At 37.8% G+C, this 19,324-nt stretch overlaps 1 protein-coding gene across 7 annotated transcripts in view; it reads right to left on the bottom strand.

The window, feature by feature from the left end:
- camsap2b (calmodulin regulated spectrin-associated protein family, member 2b) overlaps positions 1–19,324 on the bottom strand; it is a 38,683-nt gene that overhangs the window by 12,255 nt on the left and 7,104 nt on the right. For 3 of the 7 annotated variants that reach the window (XM_024273954.2, XM_024273955.2, XM_024273959.2), the window contains 7 exons: positions 17,751–18,010; positions 7,554–7,733; positions 7,040–7,126; positions 3,697–3,744; positions 2,893–3,031; positions 1,191–1,330; positions 42–132 (listed from right to left, as the gene is read on the bottom strand). In XM_024273954.2, coding sequence (XP_024129722.1) covers positions 42–132; positions 1,191–1,330; positions 2,893–3,031; positions 3,697–3,744; positions 7,040–7,126; positions 7,554–7,733; positions 17,751–18,010 — 945 coding nt within the window. Of the gene's footprint in view, positions 1–41; positions 133–1,190; positions 1,331–2,892; positions 3,032–3,696; positions 3,745–3,912; positions 3,946–7,039; positions 7,127–7,553; positions 7,734–17,750; positions 18,011–19,324 lie in introns of all 7 variants that reach the window. The other 4 variants (XM_024273956.2, XM_024273962.2, XM_024273957.2 and 1 more) reach the window with 2 other exon arrangements.

Genomic DNA, 19,324 nt, shown 5'->3' with positions numbered 1-19,324 from the left:
CTTAAATGATAAAAAAAAAAATACTGAAAGCTGCACCGTACCGTTGGGATTGAAGACTCTGGGCTGGACAAACGAGGGTTTCACCACTTCAAACCACCAGAAGAGCTCCGCCATAAACACCTGGTAGTTACTCTGAAGGGCCAAACACACGTTTACGGCACTCAGGTGGGGTTTGTCTGCCTGAGCATCATCCAACATTTTGACAGAGCATGCAGATCACTGCCACCCAACTGTTGCTAAGTAACTACCTCAAATGGGTGTGTGTTTTTGATACACAAGAAAAAATGTCTGAATAAATTAACGTCAAATTGAAGCATCTTGCCAAAATCTGGAGTTCAAGCGTGTCACTTAAAAGCAAACTGATTTAGTAAGTAAAAATAAATGATTTGGTCAATAAATCAAACGTACAAATGGAAGATGAGATGAGGCAATAGTTCCCTTTTTGTAGTGTTTTAAAAACGTGGTTATACAGTGGGGACATTCAGAGCCCAGAAAGAGTAAAAAGTACAGTTTGCTAGTGAGGAGAGGAAAGTCCCAGTCAGCTCAGAATGTGACTTGAATCTGAATGTTTCTGCCCACGCTCTCCGCATACTATTTACCCACACTTGCTCCGCTTTCTTTGGTATCTGTTTCACACAGTGAAGAGGCTCCCTAAAATACAAATAAGAGCTCCACTGGAGGACTAGGGGGGTCTATAACGTTTACATATTTGTTTTGGGAAAAGAGGAGGAGAGAAGAAAACAGAGGAGACAAGAGGGGACGCTTGAAGGCCATAAATCCTCGCAGAGTCGAATCTGTTCTCTGTTTGAACAAAGGGAAGGCTTTTATTTTGAAGGCAACAGTCTCCTACAGCCCATGCATGAAAAAGCATGTTTTATGCATGTGTAAAAAGCATAATTTTGCATAAAAAGGAGAGAAAAACATGTTCACTTTTTAAGATTTAAAGATTGTGCACAAATAAAAAGACTAAACTAAAGTCTCCTAGTATGACAGCAGTCACTTTACTTTGAAAAACTGATGTTAAAAAGAGAGAACAAAAATGGAAGCAAAACTTTAGAATTAAGGGGAGTCCACTTTTTCCTCTACTGCAGAACTCAAACACTTAGTTCAACTTTTCCCTGCATGACTCATTGTTGCCTTGTGTCATTCTCTTCATCTCCTCCATCTTCCACACTCAAATTTCTTCCTACCTTTATTGAGGCGTGAGCGTAGAGCATGTCCTCCAGGCTGAAGTGGCAGCAGCGGTTGAGGTTATTCCTGCAAAACTCTTGCACCAGCTGGAGGTTGTACAGACTGTCAGCCAGAGACATGGTCTCCTTCAGGCAGATGTCTGCACAGCAGAGGAGAGGGGAGGAGTCGATCGTAAACACCCGCATGCAAGGAGAGGTAACAGCAGACGGGAACACAAAGAGATACCATCTTCTTTATCCTTCTTGCAGCTCACTCATACATAATTTTTAGATGCATCATCAGGGTTGCTGTCTGTTTAGAAGAGGAGACTCTGATTTGTGAATTTATTAGGCAAAGTAAGTTTTATTTTACCCTATAGAGTGAAGTGAGTCTGTCCTACACTGTAAATCAATTTATTTTTAGAGAAAAATCAAGCTGTTTACTTTCACATGTGTGTGAAATTTGTTCCTACAAGTCTCAAATAAGTGGTTTATCTTTGAAAAAGCTGCAGCTTTTTCCCTTCTTACGGTTTTTCCATCACAACTTGTGACCAATCACATCAGAAAGCATACTCTGAATACTAACTTTAATAATATTTTCTAAAATATCATCAACAGTGACTTTAGAAAAAACATTACAGCAGTATTATGGAAAATACAAGCACCAATATATTGCTACATCAGCTAAAGACCCACTCTGACCATTTTTTGATCTAAGTGTATTTTAACCAGAATTGTAACAGATCACAAAACGGTTCAGATCGTGTCACGGTTTTAGGGTCAGGGTTCGGATCACTTTTTGAATCAGTAAAAAGAAAAAATAAACAGGAAAAAACAAGAAGATAAAAGCCTAAAATTACTTTTTTGAAAACATATATTTGAGAAAACACATATAAAGTACTTCAAAAGTATAAATATACACTCACACATCTTTGAACATAAACAAAAATGCAAAAATATGTAGTTTCTGATTACATTTACATGTCTGGAGACCAAATCTACAAAAACTAAGAGAGAAAAGAATGCTTAATATGCAATTTTTCCCTTGCCCCCACCCCCCAATGTCCAAATTAAATCTTAAACGGAAAAGTTAAAATTAAACTTCCATTATTTTCTGGTATTAATTGTATTATTGAAACTAACTGTGGGAACATTTAAATATTTTAAATAATTATTATTATTCGTAGTACATAGTGAGGCACTGCCATGCCTGCTTTTCCTGGTGATGTTTTATCCTTTTGGCTTGCCGTACTGATGCTTTTATTCAGCTCTTCAAAACAAATAAACTCGATCTTTCGGTATCCACGTCCTCTATGACGAGTTTGAGAAAAGTTTTGGGCGAAAACTCCTGCCACATGCGACAGGAGCTAAACTAACTTTTGAATAACTGTCAACTTTGACGCATGTTAAAATAAAGACGGTATATAGTACATTAATTTAAAACCAATTGCATTGTGTGGACAGTCCTGCTGGCTAGAGAAATGGAGCAGAGATGATCTGAGTTAGCCCCGCCCACTGAGTTTGATGGGATAGTTTGACAGATAACACAACGAAATGCTGCAAAGTGGAGCATAATGTTATTCATTAGATCATGAAATAAAATGCCAATTTTAAATAATTCATGACAAATTTATTTAATAATTCCATATTAAATATATATTTATTTCAATTTGTCTCTTCTGGTCCTCCATACATATGCATGGATTGGGTAAAAAGTCTTTACCTTCCATCCTGACAGCCTGCGGGCAGTAGAAGTGCAGAAGGGCAGTGAGGGCGCAGCCGTCGGTGTTGTCCTTCAGCAGGTTCTCCACCAGGGGGAGCGATGGAGCGCTCTTCTGGGCATGCTCCCTCCTGTACCGAGCCTGAAACCATGGCAACGGCATAAAGACATCAACTTAAAGCGCCATGGTGACATTTTTACTAATCATTTTTTGCACATATCTGTTTTGAATCTTGAAACAAACAAATCTGCAGACACTGTTTGATCTGCATGCACCAATCATCAGCATTAACACAAGTGCAAGTGTTAATCTGGGGAGGGGGTTCAAGCATAAGGTTGAAGTAATGCAGATTGCATTTGGTCATGCAGAAGAACAGGAACTAACACACTAACTTCACTGGTATAAAACGGTCGTCATTACAGCCACAGTTTATCTCTATAAGCGGACGCGTGGAGCGCACGGCTCTCCTTAAGGACAGAGCGGAGTAGCAAATGAATAGTTTCCAACATTTAATAACAGCTGAGACTCTGCTGGCAGTTCTAACCTCAGTAACAAACAATGCCTGTGATTTAGGGTTTAATAATAATTTGCAGCCTTCCTGCCTACATGTGTCTGCAAAAAACACACGATAAACACAACTAAGTCCTCAGTGCATCAACAACCCCCAGATTGTCTGTAAATACAGGCTGCAGGAGCAAATCCTAATTCAGAGCAAAGCTTGTTTTTTCAATCTTTTACTCTTTTATTAATTCTGTACTAGATTTTACTACATAAACCCTTCATCTGATGTACCAACAAAACTTTACCTTTAGCAGAAATTGTGTGATCAATTCCTTTTCCTGACTGAGGCTGATCTTTAGGAAGCAGAAGAAAGGTTTAGGGGACTTCAACCAAACACACGGGGCTCAGGGCTATCATGCAGTGATTGACAAGAGGCTGGGGGAGGAATCTGAAGGGGGGAACTCATGAAGTCTTGTTGGTGGTGAAGCTGAGGAGGTGTTCTGGAGGGTGAATGGACTTACAGGTACCAATCTCCAGTACCATTTGCTAGGAGACTTGATGGTAGATCATGATTGGACGAGAAGAGAGAGTGGAACAAGTATTAACCCAAAGACAGGAGGAGGAAGGTGCTGTTATTTTAAAGAATGAATACAACGTTTATTTTAAAATACAAAGATCATTAAGAAGTGGAACGAACATTATTTTATTTTGATTTTAGGGTCTGTGAATAAAGCAAAAGACAAACATTTTACTAGTAAGTTCTTTTTTTTATAAAGTACTCTGGAAAATTAAATATTATTTTTAAAATATATATTTTTACTAATATAAATATTAATTGTAATGGCTTTTATGACCAAATGTATCTTCATTCACTTTTTAAAAATTTCTTTTCAATGATTGAAATGTCAAAAGATGTCTATATTGCTCCCAAAAGTTAATGTTTTCTGTCATATTTAACTAGAAAAGCTGTTTTTTAACTGGTTTGACATTACAGGAGATCTGAAATAAAAATGTCATTACATAAAAAAATCAAAATAACACGTTTCAGTCAAGTTTAAGCGAATCGAAAAAAAAAATAAAAAGAAAAATAAACTGGATTTATTGAGAAAATATAAAACAAAGTTTTTATTGTTGAAATGTTTCAGTAATGACCCAATAAATGGTTAAATAACATGTTTAAAAAATAACAGAGTTAAAACATTCTACAATAGAAGCTATTTTTGTTGTATAAATGCTCAATGCTTTTTTTTTTACAATTTCTTTGTGTTAACTAAAAAAAGGCCAAAAAACAGATATTTTTTTTCAAAAGACACAAATAATTAAATGCTAATAACAATAATTGAAACCCTTCCTACTTTAATTTTTTTCACATATTAAACTTTTTTTAAAATTCATATAAGATGCAAAATTGAGCAGAAATGTCAAAGGTTTAAGCTTTTAGCTCCTAAAGAGAAAAACGTTTCGAAGGTTTTAAGTTCCCCCATGATGTTAAATAACATTAAAGCAAATTACTGTAAAGAAAACACATAAAGGTAAACAAAACCAGTTGCACAAAATGCAAATTTGTCACCAAAACGGTTGAAATTACTGAAAGAATGTTGAGGATTCAATGTGTCAAAAATATTTAATCTAAGCGATTTAAATATATTTCAGAATTCACACAAATATTAACTTAATGTAAAAAAAAATAAGAGTTTCACCCCTTAACGCCTATTCCCAGCTATGAAAAAAGGTATTCACTTATGTTTTTGCTTTGAAGAAAATGCAACATTTAGGTAATTTTAGAGCTAATTTGGCTTGTCGCATATTTGAGACAACAGTCATTAAGGGGTTAAAAGTCCTGACAAATTCAAAGTCTTTTTTTCTTTTGGCAGTGCCTCAAATTGAAATAAGAGAGAGTCAATCGTTGCCACATTGTAAAGAAAATTATTTTTTCTCGTTCATCCAGAGACACAAAATGACCCAATTCACACACGGAGCTTTTATATTTAACTGTAATTAACCACAAACTGAGTTTGTGTTTCCTGACTTTCTACAGTCACAGTGAGAGCACGATGAGCACAAACCCTCTCAGTGTCCACACACAAAGATGAGCGTTTAGTCATATGACCACAGCTAAACACGCTTCACACGCTCCCAGAATAGAATCACTGAGACGCTCCTTTATCCATTTGTGCGTATGCTGCTGAGGAATATTTCAGGGTTCTTATTATCCTCCTTTATTCTAGACTAAGACTCCTCCCCGTCCTCCTCTGCAGAAAATGAGCTGTGATGCAGCATGGAGCACAAAAGCAGCTGACTCATGTTGCACATTTTTCCACAAGACAGGACTTTAAATTTGCTTTGAATCAGTCACACACCCATGTGGTATCAGTTTGCACAGGGAAGATCTATCAGTACCCTCAAACAACAACAAAAAAGACAATATTCCTGATTTTAGTAAACTAAGATAAAAAAAATATTTATTAATTTGACTGCTAACAGGTCTAAAGGGAGTGGTATGCACTGCATTTGCACCACATTCAGAGATGTTTTGTTGTTTTCCAGAGCAGAACTGCAGCATTTGTCAAATGTTAGAGCCTTAAATGAACTGAAGATGCATCAATATGTTGGATATGAATCTAATAAATTAAATTAAACAAGAGTTTCATTTTTACATTTAAATTTGTTTTCTTCTAAAGAGTTAGATATAGCTCATATATGGGATTTTGTGACTTGACATGTAGCTTTTTTTTTTAATCATGGGTTTAAAAAGAGTAAATATTAGTCAAAATCTGAGTTTATGGAAAACTAACTTAATGGACAATACCTATTAAAGCTTATAAGAAGATAACCTTTTAGTTTGCAGCAAAAAAAAATAAAAACTTGGAAAAAATAGATTTAATCTGAAGTTTTTTTCTTAAAATAATGGATGAAAATCAACATAATGGTACAGATATGTCAAATTAAATTAATGATTTTACTTAAAAATGCTTATTTTTAAAAAGTTTATCTTTCAGTAGTGTTTGCCTCCATGATATACTAGTAAAAAAGCAGGAAGTTTACCTAAAAACACTCATGTGCCACAATCAAAAGTTGTTTGTTTTACTGCACACTTTACTGCAGGGTTCTGTCTGAGGCCTGACAGATGAAGCGTTCCGGGGAAGTGAATTCAAGTATTCGGTGGCTGACTGCAGCGTGTTTGTGCCAGCAGACTGACTTGCAGGGTCACAGAAACATTACATAACGCCGAGGCCTGCGGGAGGCCTCTGACACGGACATATTTGCCGCAGATGCCAGAACTTCTCACAGCCCGTCTCCGTGTTTCCCACTGCAGGGCTGCTGCTGCTGCTTTGTTTCTTTTCTCTCCATCTCTGACGCTCCCTCACTCCTCCTCTACTCCGACTGTCACCCAGTGTCTCATCCTCTGCCCTCGACATGTTGATGCCTCCACTGCCAAAAATGTCTGTGCAGCTGGTTGGAGCCTGAGCTCATCTGTTCCTCTGGTTTGAGTGTCTGCATTTATGTTTAATAAATGCAAGCTTTCCTTTGAATTTTTAAGTTAAAAAACTAAACATAATCAGGGAAATATGAAAAAAAAATCCACTTTCTTAAACAGTTTTTGCTTGACTGATGATAGGATTTAGGCTTCATGAGTTTTGGACTTACTTTGTGCGTCGTGGGGTTGGCCTCCTGATGGGACGACTCTTTTAGCCGCTGCTCCTCCACGAGGATGTCCCGCAGCTGTTCATTCACCTTCAGAGCAAAAAGAGCAGCGATTGATGAGTCCTTACCTTTTACTCCTTCTTTAATAACACATTTGCAATAATTAAAAAATATATATAATAATTTATAGTCCCCATTCGACCTAGTTTTAATTCAGATATTCGCAAAAAAGTCCATTTCTGGCCTTAAAACCAACTCTAAGTGGCAAAATCAACAGCACATTCCATTTTTTTGCTATTTTGTGCACATTTAGCAGCTCAGGTGAGTTCTATTTTAAACAGTTCTTTTTTTTTAGTTAATCTCCTCAAAGTTTTTTTTTTTTTTTTTGTAGTCCAAACCATTGTTCATGTACCCAAATCAAGACGACGGGAGCCTTTCTCAGAGTAGAACAAAGACGTCTCTGTGAACCACAAACATGCTGGTAAATGGTAAAAGCCTTTCGTGCTCCGGCACGCACCTTGTTGATCCAGGTGACGATTGCGTCCTCGGTGTCGTAGGGCATCTCCTGGAAAAGTGCCTCGCTGTGCAGGGATTCAGGAGACGAGTACCTGTTGATGCAGGACATCACCCTCTCCGTGCTCACCATCTCCACGGTGTACGCCATCATCAGGGTGTCGATGAGCGCCAGATGAGAACTCTGTGCAGACACAACAACCAGTTAGAGAAGACTAATCTGAGTTTTCTTTTCTTTCTCTGGAGAGGAATTAATCTCCAAACGTTGGACTTAATTGCTTTTTATCCTTCACTGAACCAATGAGGTGTTTTGGCAGGTCATCAAAAACGGCTTCAATACTTCATTTAAATGTTCAAATTTCTGTGCTTTTAAGCTGATAAATATCTAAAGGAAACTCAGCCAAATATATGTAGAACTCTTTTTTTTTCTTGCATTCACTAAGCGCTGATTTTCTTGCTCGGCAGACATCATCTCTTATACAAAGCCTGACATTCTGCTGGCCTTTCTAATCCCATTCCAGGTCGGTTAGAACAGCAGACCTCCCCTTCCTTTTCCTGTCACGCTGCGGGTCTTCTTGAAAACACTCAACTTTACACCCCCAGCGTGAGTGAAAATGTGCTCCTTGCTTACCTAAGCATCCAGCTGGGACTGCAGCAACAATGAAATGTCTGCAGTGATTTTAACTGACAGGTCTCTGATTATCACATCAAGTTATTTCCAAAGAATTAAACTGTTGGGACAGAGCTTTAGCTGCTCCTGATGTTAGAGAACCACTGGGAAAAAAAATCCTTATGGAAAAGAATTTACTTGAACTGCGTAGAACGTCTCACTAAATAACCCTAAAAACCAGTGAGTCAACTTTTGTCCAGAGCACCCTAAAGCATCAACAACACCTGATGGTTTGACAGAGGAGTTTGACGGAAATGCACAAGAACAATGTTGTGATGTGTGTTAAAAGGAATCCAGTGGAGACTGTTTTTTATGTTTAAATATCAAGTACACTTGCTTTTACTCTGCAGAAAGCAGTTGTTTAAAAAGTAACAGCTGTACTGTTCTTATCTCCATTTGGTCCGCTCATTTTAGGATATTTAAAAAAATTCAAGCATTAAATGGCAACATTTTTACAATGAAAGGACAGAGTCATAGTCCTGCACTGTATACATGCAGGGATAGCTAGCTAGCAAGTTGGAAAGCTAGCTAGAAAGCTAGACTGTTTTAAATATTTAATGACATTTATCTATATCGTTCCATCTATATTATTCCAATATGGGGTCCAACTTTGTGTGCGCAACAACCTAGCTATCTCTAGTGATATATACCTCATTGGGTGTCACTAGCCAGATAGCTAACTAGATGTTTGGTCCGTGCAACATTAATACAGTAAAACAGCAATTTGTCATGAAAAAATATAAATAATACACATAAAACATTAAAAAAGTGTATTGATTTAGTCACTAAAACAGAAAATTAGAATTAAGCTGTCACTAATACAAGTTCATCAATCATTAAAAAACATTAATAAGTGATTAATAAGAGTTAAAATTGTTAAAACTAAATATATATACATTTATAAAGATAAAATAAAACACATTAAGACCACAACACAGTGATTTTTAACAAAAACATCCACCACTTCACAGTTCAAGCAGTCTAGAAGAAGAAGTTTGCATTTAATTTTAGTTTAAATTAGTGTTTCAATTTAGTTTTTTACTCAATTTAAAATATGTATTGCAGTGGAGAAAAAACTGTTAAGGGATTGGCAAATCCTTATTTTAAAACAAAAAAAAAACTTGAACAAAAAGGGCTGCTTTTAGCTCTTAAACAGTTAAAAGCTAATGTTTCATTGGAATAAAGTCACATATACATGTGTGTATTTATAGGCTACAGAAATGTTTAAATGTTGAATTAAAAAAAAAACAAAATAACACAGAAATGTATTGAAACTCGAACAAACAATGTGTACCCTGACAGATTGAGCCCTGGAGACCTACAACCCGCCTTCACCTTTGATCACAATGAATGTTCCGGACAATATCCTCCGGTTTTTCCATATACACAACTCTTGTTTTATGAAAGTCTGTGATTTCATTTCATACGTCAGGATATTGTCAGATGGCTCACATTGTACGCATTTTTCCTGGAGGGGCTGAAGAACATCTGGCTGACAGCTGACTGACTGACAGGCAAAAACAGGGAAGATTCAGAAAACATCAAACCCGCGGAGCCTTTCCTCTGATTAGAGATGTTCTAATTTGTACAAAAATCTTCAATGGGTTTAATAAGCATGTGTGGTTTTGAGAGCCTGAGCAGATCATCAGGAAAAGAAATAAAAAAATCCAGGAAATCACACTGCATGACTTAAAAACCAAAACGTTTTACCAAAAATCAGATAATTTTCCATTTTTAACTTGAAGTTTTGGTTTCGTTTGAGCACAGATCTTAGGAGACAAACGTAGTTCCTTCATCTGCAATTTTAAAAGAATAAGGCTTTCATTTTGATGTGATGAATACAGTGACAAATAGCATCAAGAAATTACTTTACGCAACAAAATCCATAGTTTCCTGCTCGTATTCTGGGTTGAAGTTCATTTATTGTGCATATTTAGAAAGCAAAATGCTGAGAAGCAAAGAGAAGAAAGAGGCCACAGTCACTGCAGTAAAAGGATGCCACTGTTGACTTTACAGCATGAATTTAAAGGCACTGTGCTGTGTGTTATCCTTCACAAAGATCTTTGTGCTTCTTTGTGTGTCACGATGACAGACACGCCTTATAAGGCAGTGGAAAAAGCAGACAATGATCATAAAGAGTTGTTCGGGTCTGCAGCTCGCTCATGGAAACCCTCCTATAGGAGCGTCGGTGGGGTACGTCTCATCAAAGGTGTGTGTGTGTTTGTGTGTCCTCCATCAAAGGCGTCTATAGGTAAAAATAATAATACAGCTGAGCAAACACAATCAAAGCAACCACATGAGAGTGACGGACATCAGAAGTGTCCGTCACTGCAAACACACAATTATGCTTCTGTAGCACAACTTCACACCTGCATGTCTATGGAGAGAAAATAGACTCACAGGATTTGTGTAATTCTTGATTTGCATCTCATAGATTTTATGCGTGTTTTCCAATAGTACCCTTTCAGTTTATCCCAAAATAATCGTCATTATAGAGACTGGCGTCTGTTGCAGACCAGCACTTATTTTATCAAAGACAGAATGGTGAAGGTTAATGGGTTCATTTTGTGATTAAATTAGGTTAAAAGATGTAAACACATTTCAGGATTTATTGAAATGAAGAGAAAATTTTATGATGTTCTGGCTGTTTATTTTCTCTTTGAAGTATAATCAATCTCTGTATCAAAAATCATCTTTGCTGAGTAAACCAGTTCTTCTAATCCATCGCTCGCTTTCTTTGCACCTCCACAAGGAAATCGTTAGCTTGTGATGCATCCGTTTTATATTGTTAGCTTGTGCAGTTGCCGCAATTAAGCGTGAAAAAGTTCAATCAGTTGAACTTTCAACACTCAACAATGAATGGCTGATTTCTACGTAGAGGCCACAACTGGACTTAAAACTTGCATAAAGATGGGCGACTACGAGCGTTCTGGATATGAAAGAACCAAATTCTGGTCTACGTACGTTTGCATAGACTTTTTATTGAAAGTGGCAGGTGGCAGGTCATCGCTACACTTGCTCACAACACAAATACCACAGACCCCCCGCAACTGCTTAACTGTTCACAACCTAATGGGTCTTCAAGGAGCCCGGCCATTGTTAGAGACCAGCGTCTAAGGCAGGGGTATTAACCCGTCTGATCTCAAGTGGGCCGGACCAGTGAGATAACAGCAAAATAACCCAAGATCAACTTGTTATCTGTAGCTTTGTTTTTGTTTTGTCCATTTTTCCTGAAAAGCTCGGCACTCCATGTCAATCGTTCTTCTTTTTGACAATGACATTTTGGTAACTGTGGTGTCACACCTGATCATTTTTATAACAACTTAGCAGCAGTAACGCCAGCGGGAAACCAAACTCCATCTTACACAGATGTGGCATGCGCCTGCAAAGATATGCTGTTCATTTCTTGATCTCTTACTATGCCAGTATTTATTTTCCTTTGCTTCCCCTAGTGGCGGAATTACGGATTGCGGCCATTCCTATAAATAACCATAACTCACCACAGGAATGGACTAGAAATTTGCTTCTTTTTTTAACATCCTTTTATTTCTTTTCTCTTCACAACTTGGCTGGATCAAACCGTTTGGCGGGCCGTATTTGACACCCCTGGTCTACAGTATTAGACACATATTAGACTTGGCGGTTTTTGGAGATCTGCGTCTTTTACATCTATGGTAACTTTGTGTACTTGCAATTAGGGCTGGGAATCACTGGGTACCTCACGATACGATACGATACGCGATACATGGTTCACGATATCGATAATATCGCGATACTGCGATAATTGGTAAAAATCCTCTCTAATAACTAGCATTATATAGAAGAACGTGTTTTTTGTGAAAATATATCCCCGTCTATATTTTTTAGCTTAAACACAATCATAATAAACAACTTTTCTTATTTTGTGCAACAAATTATAGACACTTTTGTGCAACATTGTTGAAATCAGTAAGACTATGTCTTTGACAAGCATTGACAACAACCAAATTGGAATTATCTGTCAAATTTAATGTTAACAATAGTAAACATGATCAGCATTGCCACTATTTAGGGCAGAATTGTTGTAAACAACAGAACAAAAATTAAATAAATCAAGTGACAACAGCTATCTACCTCCAAAAGAACGTCACACCAAAGGATGATGAATATAATGTTTTACAGCCTCTCTCAAAATTGACCTAATTTTTCGTGCACTTTTCCTTTACTTGAAAAGGACTGAGCATCCAGAAATGAAGGCTGATTTACTCAGACTGTCACTTGAGATAATTTTTCCAATCTTTATTTATTTTCCATTTGGTCAGTCAGCAGTCAATAGGTAAAAACCTTAAAACACACACAATAATGGCAAATATAATTTTAAATGCTTCAATTAATTAGCAACCTCCCTAATTTTACAGTGAATTCATGTACTATATTTTAATTACATTTAAATTTAAGTTCATACATCAAATCCTGCTTTTTTTGTTTAAAAAAATATTTAAATTAACATTAGCAACAAGTGATTACATTGTTTGAAAACGTCACATTATAAATTTACCAAAGTTACACCGTACACCAGCAGGTTAAACATTGAAATGTATGAAAGCGAAAATTCCGACGCTACTTGAAGTACACACACACACACAACTGCGCAGCACGTGCCCAGTTCCCTCGGCAAACGGGAAGTAAGTGATCGCTGTCATTCTAGCGCTCAGACAAAGTCACTTCTTACCGGGTGGATCTCCTACAGATGGAGGATAAATGCTGACAGGTAGACATGCTTCACACACGCGCTACAGAGCCTGAATCTCACCGGTGCTTCTCCCGAATGAAGCGCGTGCATCGCTATTAAAAGTCCGACGGAGCGCGTCCATCTGAGCAATAGTTCCGGCGCGCGACTCGCACGCTCAGCGCTACAGCCTCTTTAAATGAAAATATAATATCGATACTTGGTGAGAACCCATCGAGAATCGATCGCAGGACTAAATATCGCGATATATCGCAATATCGATATTTTGGCACACCCCTACTTGCAATTGTGTATTCACATGTACACTAGAATATCAATAACGTACACATAGAAAATACAATATGCACATACACAACTTAAATTTTCACTAGCTTGAAACTTACTGTACTATCCATAAAAATCTTTAAATAAGACACACTAATCGTTTAATACACGCACAACCGCATTTATGCACAGATCAGATGTGAGACTCTTTTCTCCAAGTCTGTGTTGCTGCTAATGTTTGGTCTTCAGAGTTTCTAATAAACAGCTGCAAGTACACACAGTTACGCATGAGTAATGTATGAATTACAAATCAAGAATTACACACACACACTACTCATGTGAGTCTATTTTCTCTCCGTAGCTGTCTGCCTGCATCCAGATGTGCATCATCATGGTCCATTCAAAATGTCCTCTGCTGCAGACCGGATGAGGCGTTCAGGTGCACTGCTGGATTCGCGCAGGACTCTAGGGGTGTCATCTGTGCATCAGATGAGTCTTAAGAGACCCCACCCTCCACATTACTGCAGCAATGCCCGTCTTCCTCCTCCACCCCTTTGCTTTCTGAAGCTTCACACTTCTTCCCCTCCTTAATCGTGTCCCTTTCTTCCTCCAGTCTTTCCAGATGGCCGTATTAACAGTGGGCCTTTTCCACTCATTCTCTGGCACGGCACACGCCCCCACCGAGCCAAAGAGGCTTCTTCCTTTTCCTCCATCTCCCTCCTTCCATTTGTCTACTCCTTTCTTCTTTTTTCCTCTCACTCCACTTTCTTGTTTCCCCCCTTGTTTCACGGCCAAATGGCAGCCCCTAAACTCCACCCCCTTTTCTCTGTTAATTCATTCACCCTCCCACAGACTGCCACACGCCTCGTATTCCCCCCTCCTCCTTATTCCTCTTTCTGGAGCACGCTCTTTGGAAAATCATGAGATCATCATTTTTTCTTTTACATTTCAAAATAAAAGCCTCAGCTTCAGTGTGAGTGAGGTGATGCTGATCGCTCTGCAAACGTTCCATCAACCTCGCAGCTCCCGTCGCATCAATTAGACCAGAAATACTGTAGAGATTGACCGATTAGCCGACTTTGAGTTACACAAATGAAGATGAATGTTGTACTAAAGTCGATGGTCTATGGCTGTGCATCCATGAAACGAATCTCTGAATTACTGCTTGCACTTCTTTTTATGGCTGAAGGTCAAAACATCTTCACTTGATAAACCACACAACAAGTGCCAAGTAAAATAATCATATTTTCTAGAGCTCTAAAAGAATCAAATAAAAGATAAAATACAGCAAGAACATGAAATAAACATAATTAACTATTAAACATTGCATAAAACCATCAATAAAGTAGAGAATCTGTCAAGGAATGACAATATTCGATCAAATAAATGGACCACCAAAGCAATTATTGATAAAATTAGGATGGTAGAGGAAAGAAACAGTGTCGGAGGAAAGCCAGTGAGGGAGGGGGGAGGAGAGAGTGCACTGCAATGCAGACACCTTTTGGCGTCAGTAGGAGTGCCGGGTCTCCAGCCATGCGTGTGTTAGCAGCTGCTGCAATAAACTCACAGCCCCTTTTAATGGCTAAACCAACCAAAAAATTCTCACAAGGCCTAAAAAAAAAAAAAAAGGCCAAATACCAGTTACAGATAGAGGCAAATAATACAATTATTGTAGTTGATGCAATTAACTAAAATATCCAACAAAACACAGATATAGGAACCATTTCTGTCATGGGCTGACCTCCTGCTTGTTTTTTTAGAAACCTCGCCATTTCTGCAGCTGACTACCTGGATCAGGTGTATTTTGCCGACAATGACAGATTAGTTGGAAAACATGTAGGACACTGGCCCTCGAGGCCTGGAGTTTGACACCATCTAATCCATTCTCTGTACTTATGAGGGACTATAGTCCCAAAAATAAACCTTAATTTTTTTGTTTAGAAAGGAAGAGAAGTACCAAAGAAGAACCACGGTCAGAAACTGACACAGGAACCTTCCAGTTTTGACATCAATTTTTCTCCCTTTACCATATGAAGGTATATTGGTCTTGCTACATTAAGACAGTTTTGAAATCCAAATTTTCTAAATTGCAAACAAAATGTTCAGTTTTAAAGGCAAAACGTTATAAGTTGAAAATGAAAATGTTCAATATTTGCTTTCAATACACATTTTTGCCTTTGTGACACAACTGTTTTCTACGATGGAGTAAAGGCCACCAAAAAAAAGTTGTATTATGAGATTTAAAGACATAAATTTACATGATTAAAGTCAAAGTGAGCATACAGTCCAGCAGGTGTACGATATGTGCAGCAGCAGTCATTTCTTCCTCCAAGTCTGTGCGATGTTTCCTCTCAAGAGGTAAGTTTTTGGAATATTCTTTTCTGTGATTTTATGCTAACGGAACAGACCATTTTCCTTCCTCTTTGTTGTTTTGTGTTGAAACGGGACGTTTCATCTGTAACAGGGGTGTCCAAAGTCAGTCCTTGAGGGCTGGTGTCCTACATGTTTTCCAACCAACCTGCCATTGAAGCTCCTTATTGGCTCAACACACCTGATTCAGGTAATCAGCACCAGATAAGGAAGGGGAAAACCAGCAGGAGGTGGCCCCTCGAGGACTGACTTTGGACACTCCTGATCTGTAGAATGGGACATTTCATCTGCAGAATGGGACGTTTCTAACACTTTTCATTCCCCTTTTTTGTGTGCATGACAGTTACATGACGTAAAATGACAAATGGACTTCTGGGTATGTGAATGAAAAGGGAAGAATAAAGTCGCGGTGGTGCAAATGTGCCTCTTTCAGCTCCATCTTTTACATATGAAACTCGGAATTACCGACACCAAACTACAGAGAGCCAGCTACGCTAATAAAAATTTGATTATTATGCACCAAAAAGTTCTGAATGTCTTTGTTTTTGAAACATATTCAGAAATAAAGCTTCAGAAAATGCTCTACATCTTTCATTTTCAAAGACAGCTCAGATAAACACACAATGTTGGTGTTGTTGGTATTAGTTTTGGTATTTTCCTCGTAAATGTATTATTTTCTTTTCAAAAATTTACATGTTTTAAAAGTTGTATATTTAAGACTTTAATGTAATAAATTTACTACTTTAAAACACATACATTTACGAGAAGAAAAGTTATAAATTTATATATATATGACTTTAATCTTGTAATTTAACAATCGTGACTTTTTTCTTGTAGAAGTACAAATTAAAAGTCATATTTAAAAAAAATGTTGCTTGTAAAATGGCTATGCTGTAGCTTTCAGATGTGATATTGTGAATTTCGCATTCTCCTGCTTTGATTTTGAGTTCTCAACTCTGATTTTCGCGTGATATTTGTGCCACCAAACTAGCCAATCACTGGCCAGAGGGTGGAAGCTGATTGGTCTAGATCAGGGATGTCAATCTTAACCGCACAAGGGACCAAAATCCAAAACACACAGTAGGTTGCAGACTGAACAGGATAAAGATATAATGAACACACTAAAACTATTTTTTAAACTATAAAACTGTAACTTCATAATTATGAACTAGATATATAGATTTACCTGTCATAATGTTAGTGTGAATAATGTAAGCTGAATTTGGCCGCTGAAGATGCTAGTGCTGATAGCTGAAGATGCTGAAACTGATAGCTGAAAATGCTGAAGTTAATAGCCAGCTAAAATATTAGCTAAATGCCAAATTAGCCTAAAAAAACAAAAAAAGCGTAGGTTAGCATGTAGCTGAAAAAATAGCTTAATTTCAAAATATCCCAAAAAACTGAAAAAAAGCCAAAATTAGCCGACAAGCTAGTGTGTAAATATTAGCCTAACTCCAAAACAGCCTAAAAAAACGTAAAAAATAAAATATTAAATTAGCCAAAACAGCTGCTTTAGTATTTTATTCATCATTTTATTGACTTTTTTACATCTATTTATCTTGTCTTAGTGTTGTTGTCTTTTATGTTTATGGTATTCAGCATTTTGTTCTAGCTACCTGCTTTGTGAAAGTGCTATATAACTAAAGCTGAGCTGAGAGTTGAGTTGAGAGTCGCCACAAAAACTGGAAAAACTAAACAAATCTGGCTGTGAATCAAACCCTTCAGTGTGAACGTGCCTTCCAGAGTTGGATATACCAGCATCATTATATAGACTTTCCAGATGACCTTCATTTACTAATTTAACTTATCTCACAATAGTTGAAATGTAGACTTAAAGATTTAGGGTTCTGTTTGTTTTTTCCACATGTATGCTTAGAAAATGTAATGAAGTAGCATCCAAATCTGTTTCTTGCATATTTCTAAGGCGACGAGGTAATCCAAAGGTGTCTGGTTAATGTAATGTGAGTGTCAGGAGATGAGTCAATATATACTCCACACATTTCTGTGTAAAGTCACACAGTGATCTAAACTGAGCTCCAGCATTTTCTCAGAACCCATTTCCATGGTTACCACTATGTGCCGTATGCATTTTCAACCTGGGCATAAAGAGTGTCGTGTGTTTCTGTTTGAAAAATGAGATGAAATGAGTTTGAAGTGAGTCCCCTCACCATGTGTATGGGCGTGGACGTCAGGTCCCTCTCTGTGACCAGTCTGTCCTGATCGGTGACATACAGGCCCTTCTGGGCCAAGGCCTGAATGACGGCATTGTGTCCCAGCAAAGGTTTGACGGCATCGCTGCGCAGGATGAGGCTGCCGGCGCGGCAGTAGAGCTCGGCGGACTGAAGCAGGCAGGCGACCGGGGGCTTCAGGTGCTCCTGGTTGTACTGGTCCTTGTAGAAGGGTTCAGCCAGCTCTTCTGGCACCACGTCTGAGAGAGAAAAGAAAAGCTTTTTATGTTTTGTCGTTGGTCACTTTACACACTTTTTCCTTCATCTGGGAAAAAAAGAAAGAGTAAAAACAATATTCTGGAGGGAAATACAGACTGACTCATACAGACTGGATGAGTCAGAAACACAGTGACCTGTGTGTGTTAGGTTACAAAGCATGAGGTGCCTAATCCTGTTATCCAACAGATCTGATTTGAAGAAAATAGCTCAACACTAACAAACGTAAAAGCTTCCAGCTCTGTGTTTGCTCCTCCAGCATTCTCCAAGAACCGCTAACTGTCTTGGACTCCACCTCGAGGTCCCATGCCAAGTGTTACACAGAATTTCCCCTCTCCTCTGCTCTTTAGGTTAGCACTCTGGTGGCTTTCATAGAGTTCAAGTGAGTTTTTCCTCCTTTAGGAATCTGTTTTCTCCACATATATCTGGTCAGCTCTGCGCTGAAGGTCAGAATCACTAAGACGGCAAGAAGGTTCTGTAAAATTAAGGTTTGCTCTGTTTTGTTGCAGGCCTCAGATCCACGGAAAAGTGAATATTTGAAGTTAAAATATAGACCTTTTTTTAATCATTTCCTCTTAGCTCTATGTTTTTTATAGAGTTCAAAGTGACCAAAGCTGCTCTTGGCTTCTGAATTCTTCATAAACCTGGAAATCTCCTCGAGGTCCAGGTCCCCTATCAGTGGCAGAGCTACGACATTCTATATAGGGGGGTGGGGGGACAGAAGACTTTGGAAGGGTAGAAAATGAAATCACCAAGTGGAAGGTCATTACAAACAAAAAGACCAGAAATAAGTGTTTTGTTATTAATGGGTTTTCTGAAAAATAAGCATTTCCTATTGTCATAGCAAGGAAACAGCACTGGTTGTGGGTGGTGATGTATGGGGTCAAATCAGGATCAGCTTAAAGTGAACGAAAAACAGATTGAACATTTGAAAAACAGACATTGTAACTGAAAAAAAGAAAATGTGAAAACAAGAAATTGTAAATTTGAAAAACAAATATTGACAATATAAAAAAAGGAAAATTTGAAAATATATAGTAAATTAAAGAAACTAAAACTTCAAGAAAAAAAACTATAAATATAAAATTACCAACTGAAAAACAATGTAGTTATAACATATCCTGTTATGAATTTTCAACTTTTTTTCGCTCAATGAACTCAAAACCCCCCTAAAAATCCATTTGGTAGCAGAAAGAGCCCCAGTTTACAGTAAACCAATGAAAAGAACTGAATCTCTGAGAAGAGCCAGACTTCATCACTACTGTGGAGGGAAACAAGGAAAGACTTGTTTTTACTTT

This window comes from Oryzias melastigma, linkage group LG17 (assembly GCF_002922805.2).
Source record: "Oryzias melastigma strain HK-1 linkage group LG17, ASM292280v2, whole genome shotgun sequence".
Taxonomy (NCBI): Eukaryota; Metazoa; Chordata; class Actinopteri; order Beloniformes; family Adrianichthyidae; genus Oryzias; species Oryzias melastigma.
This window is presented reverse-complemented; position numbering and strand designations above follow the sequence as displayed.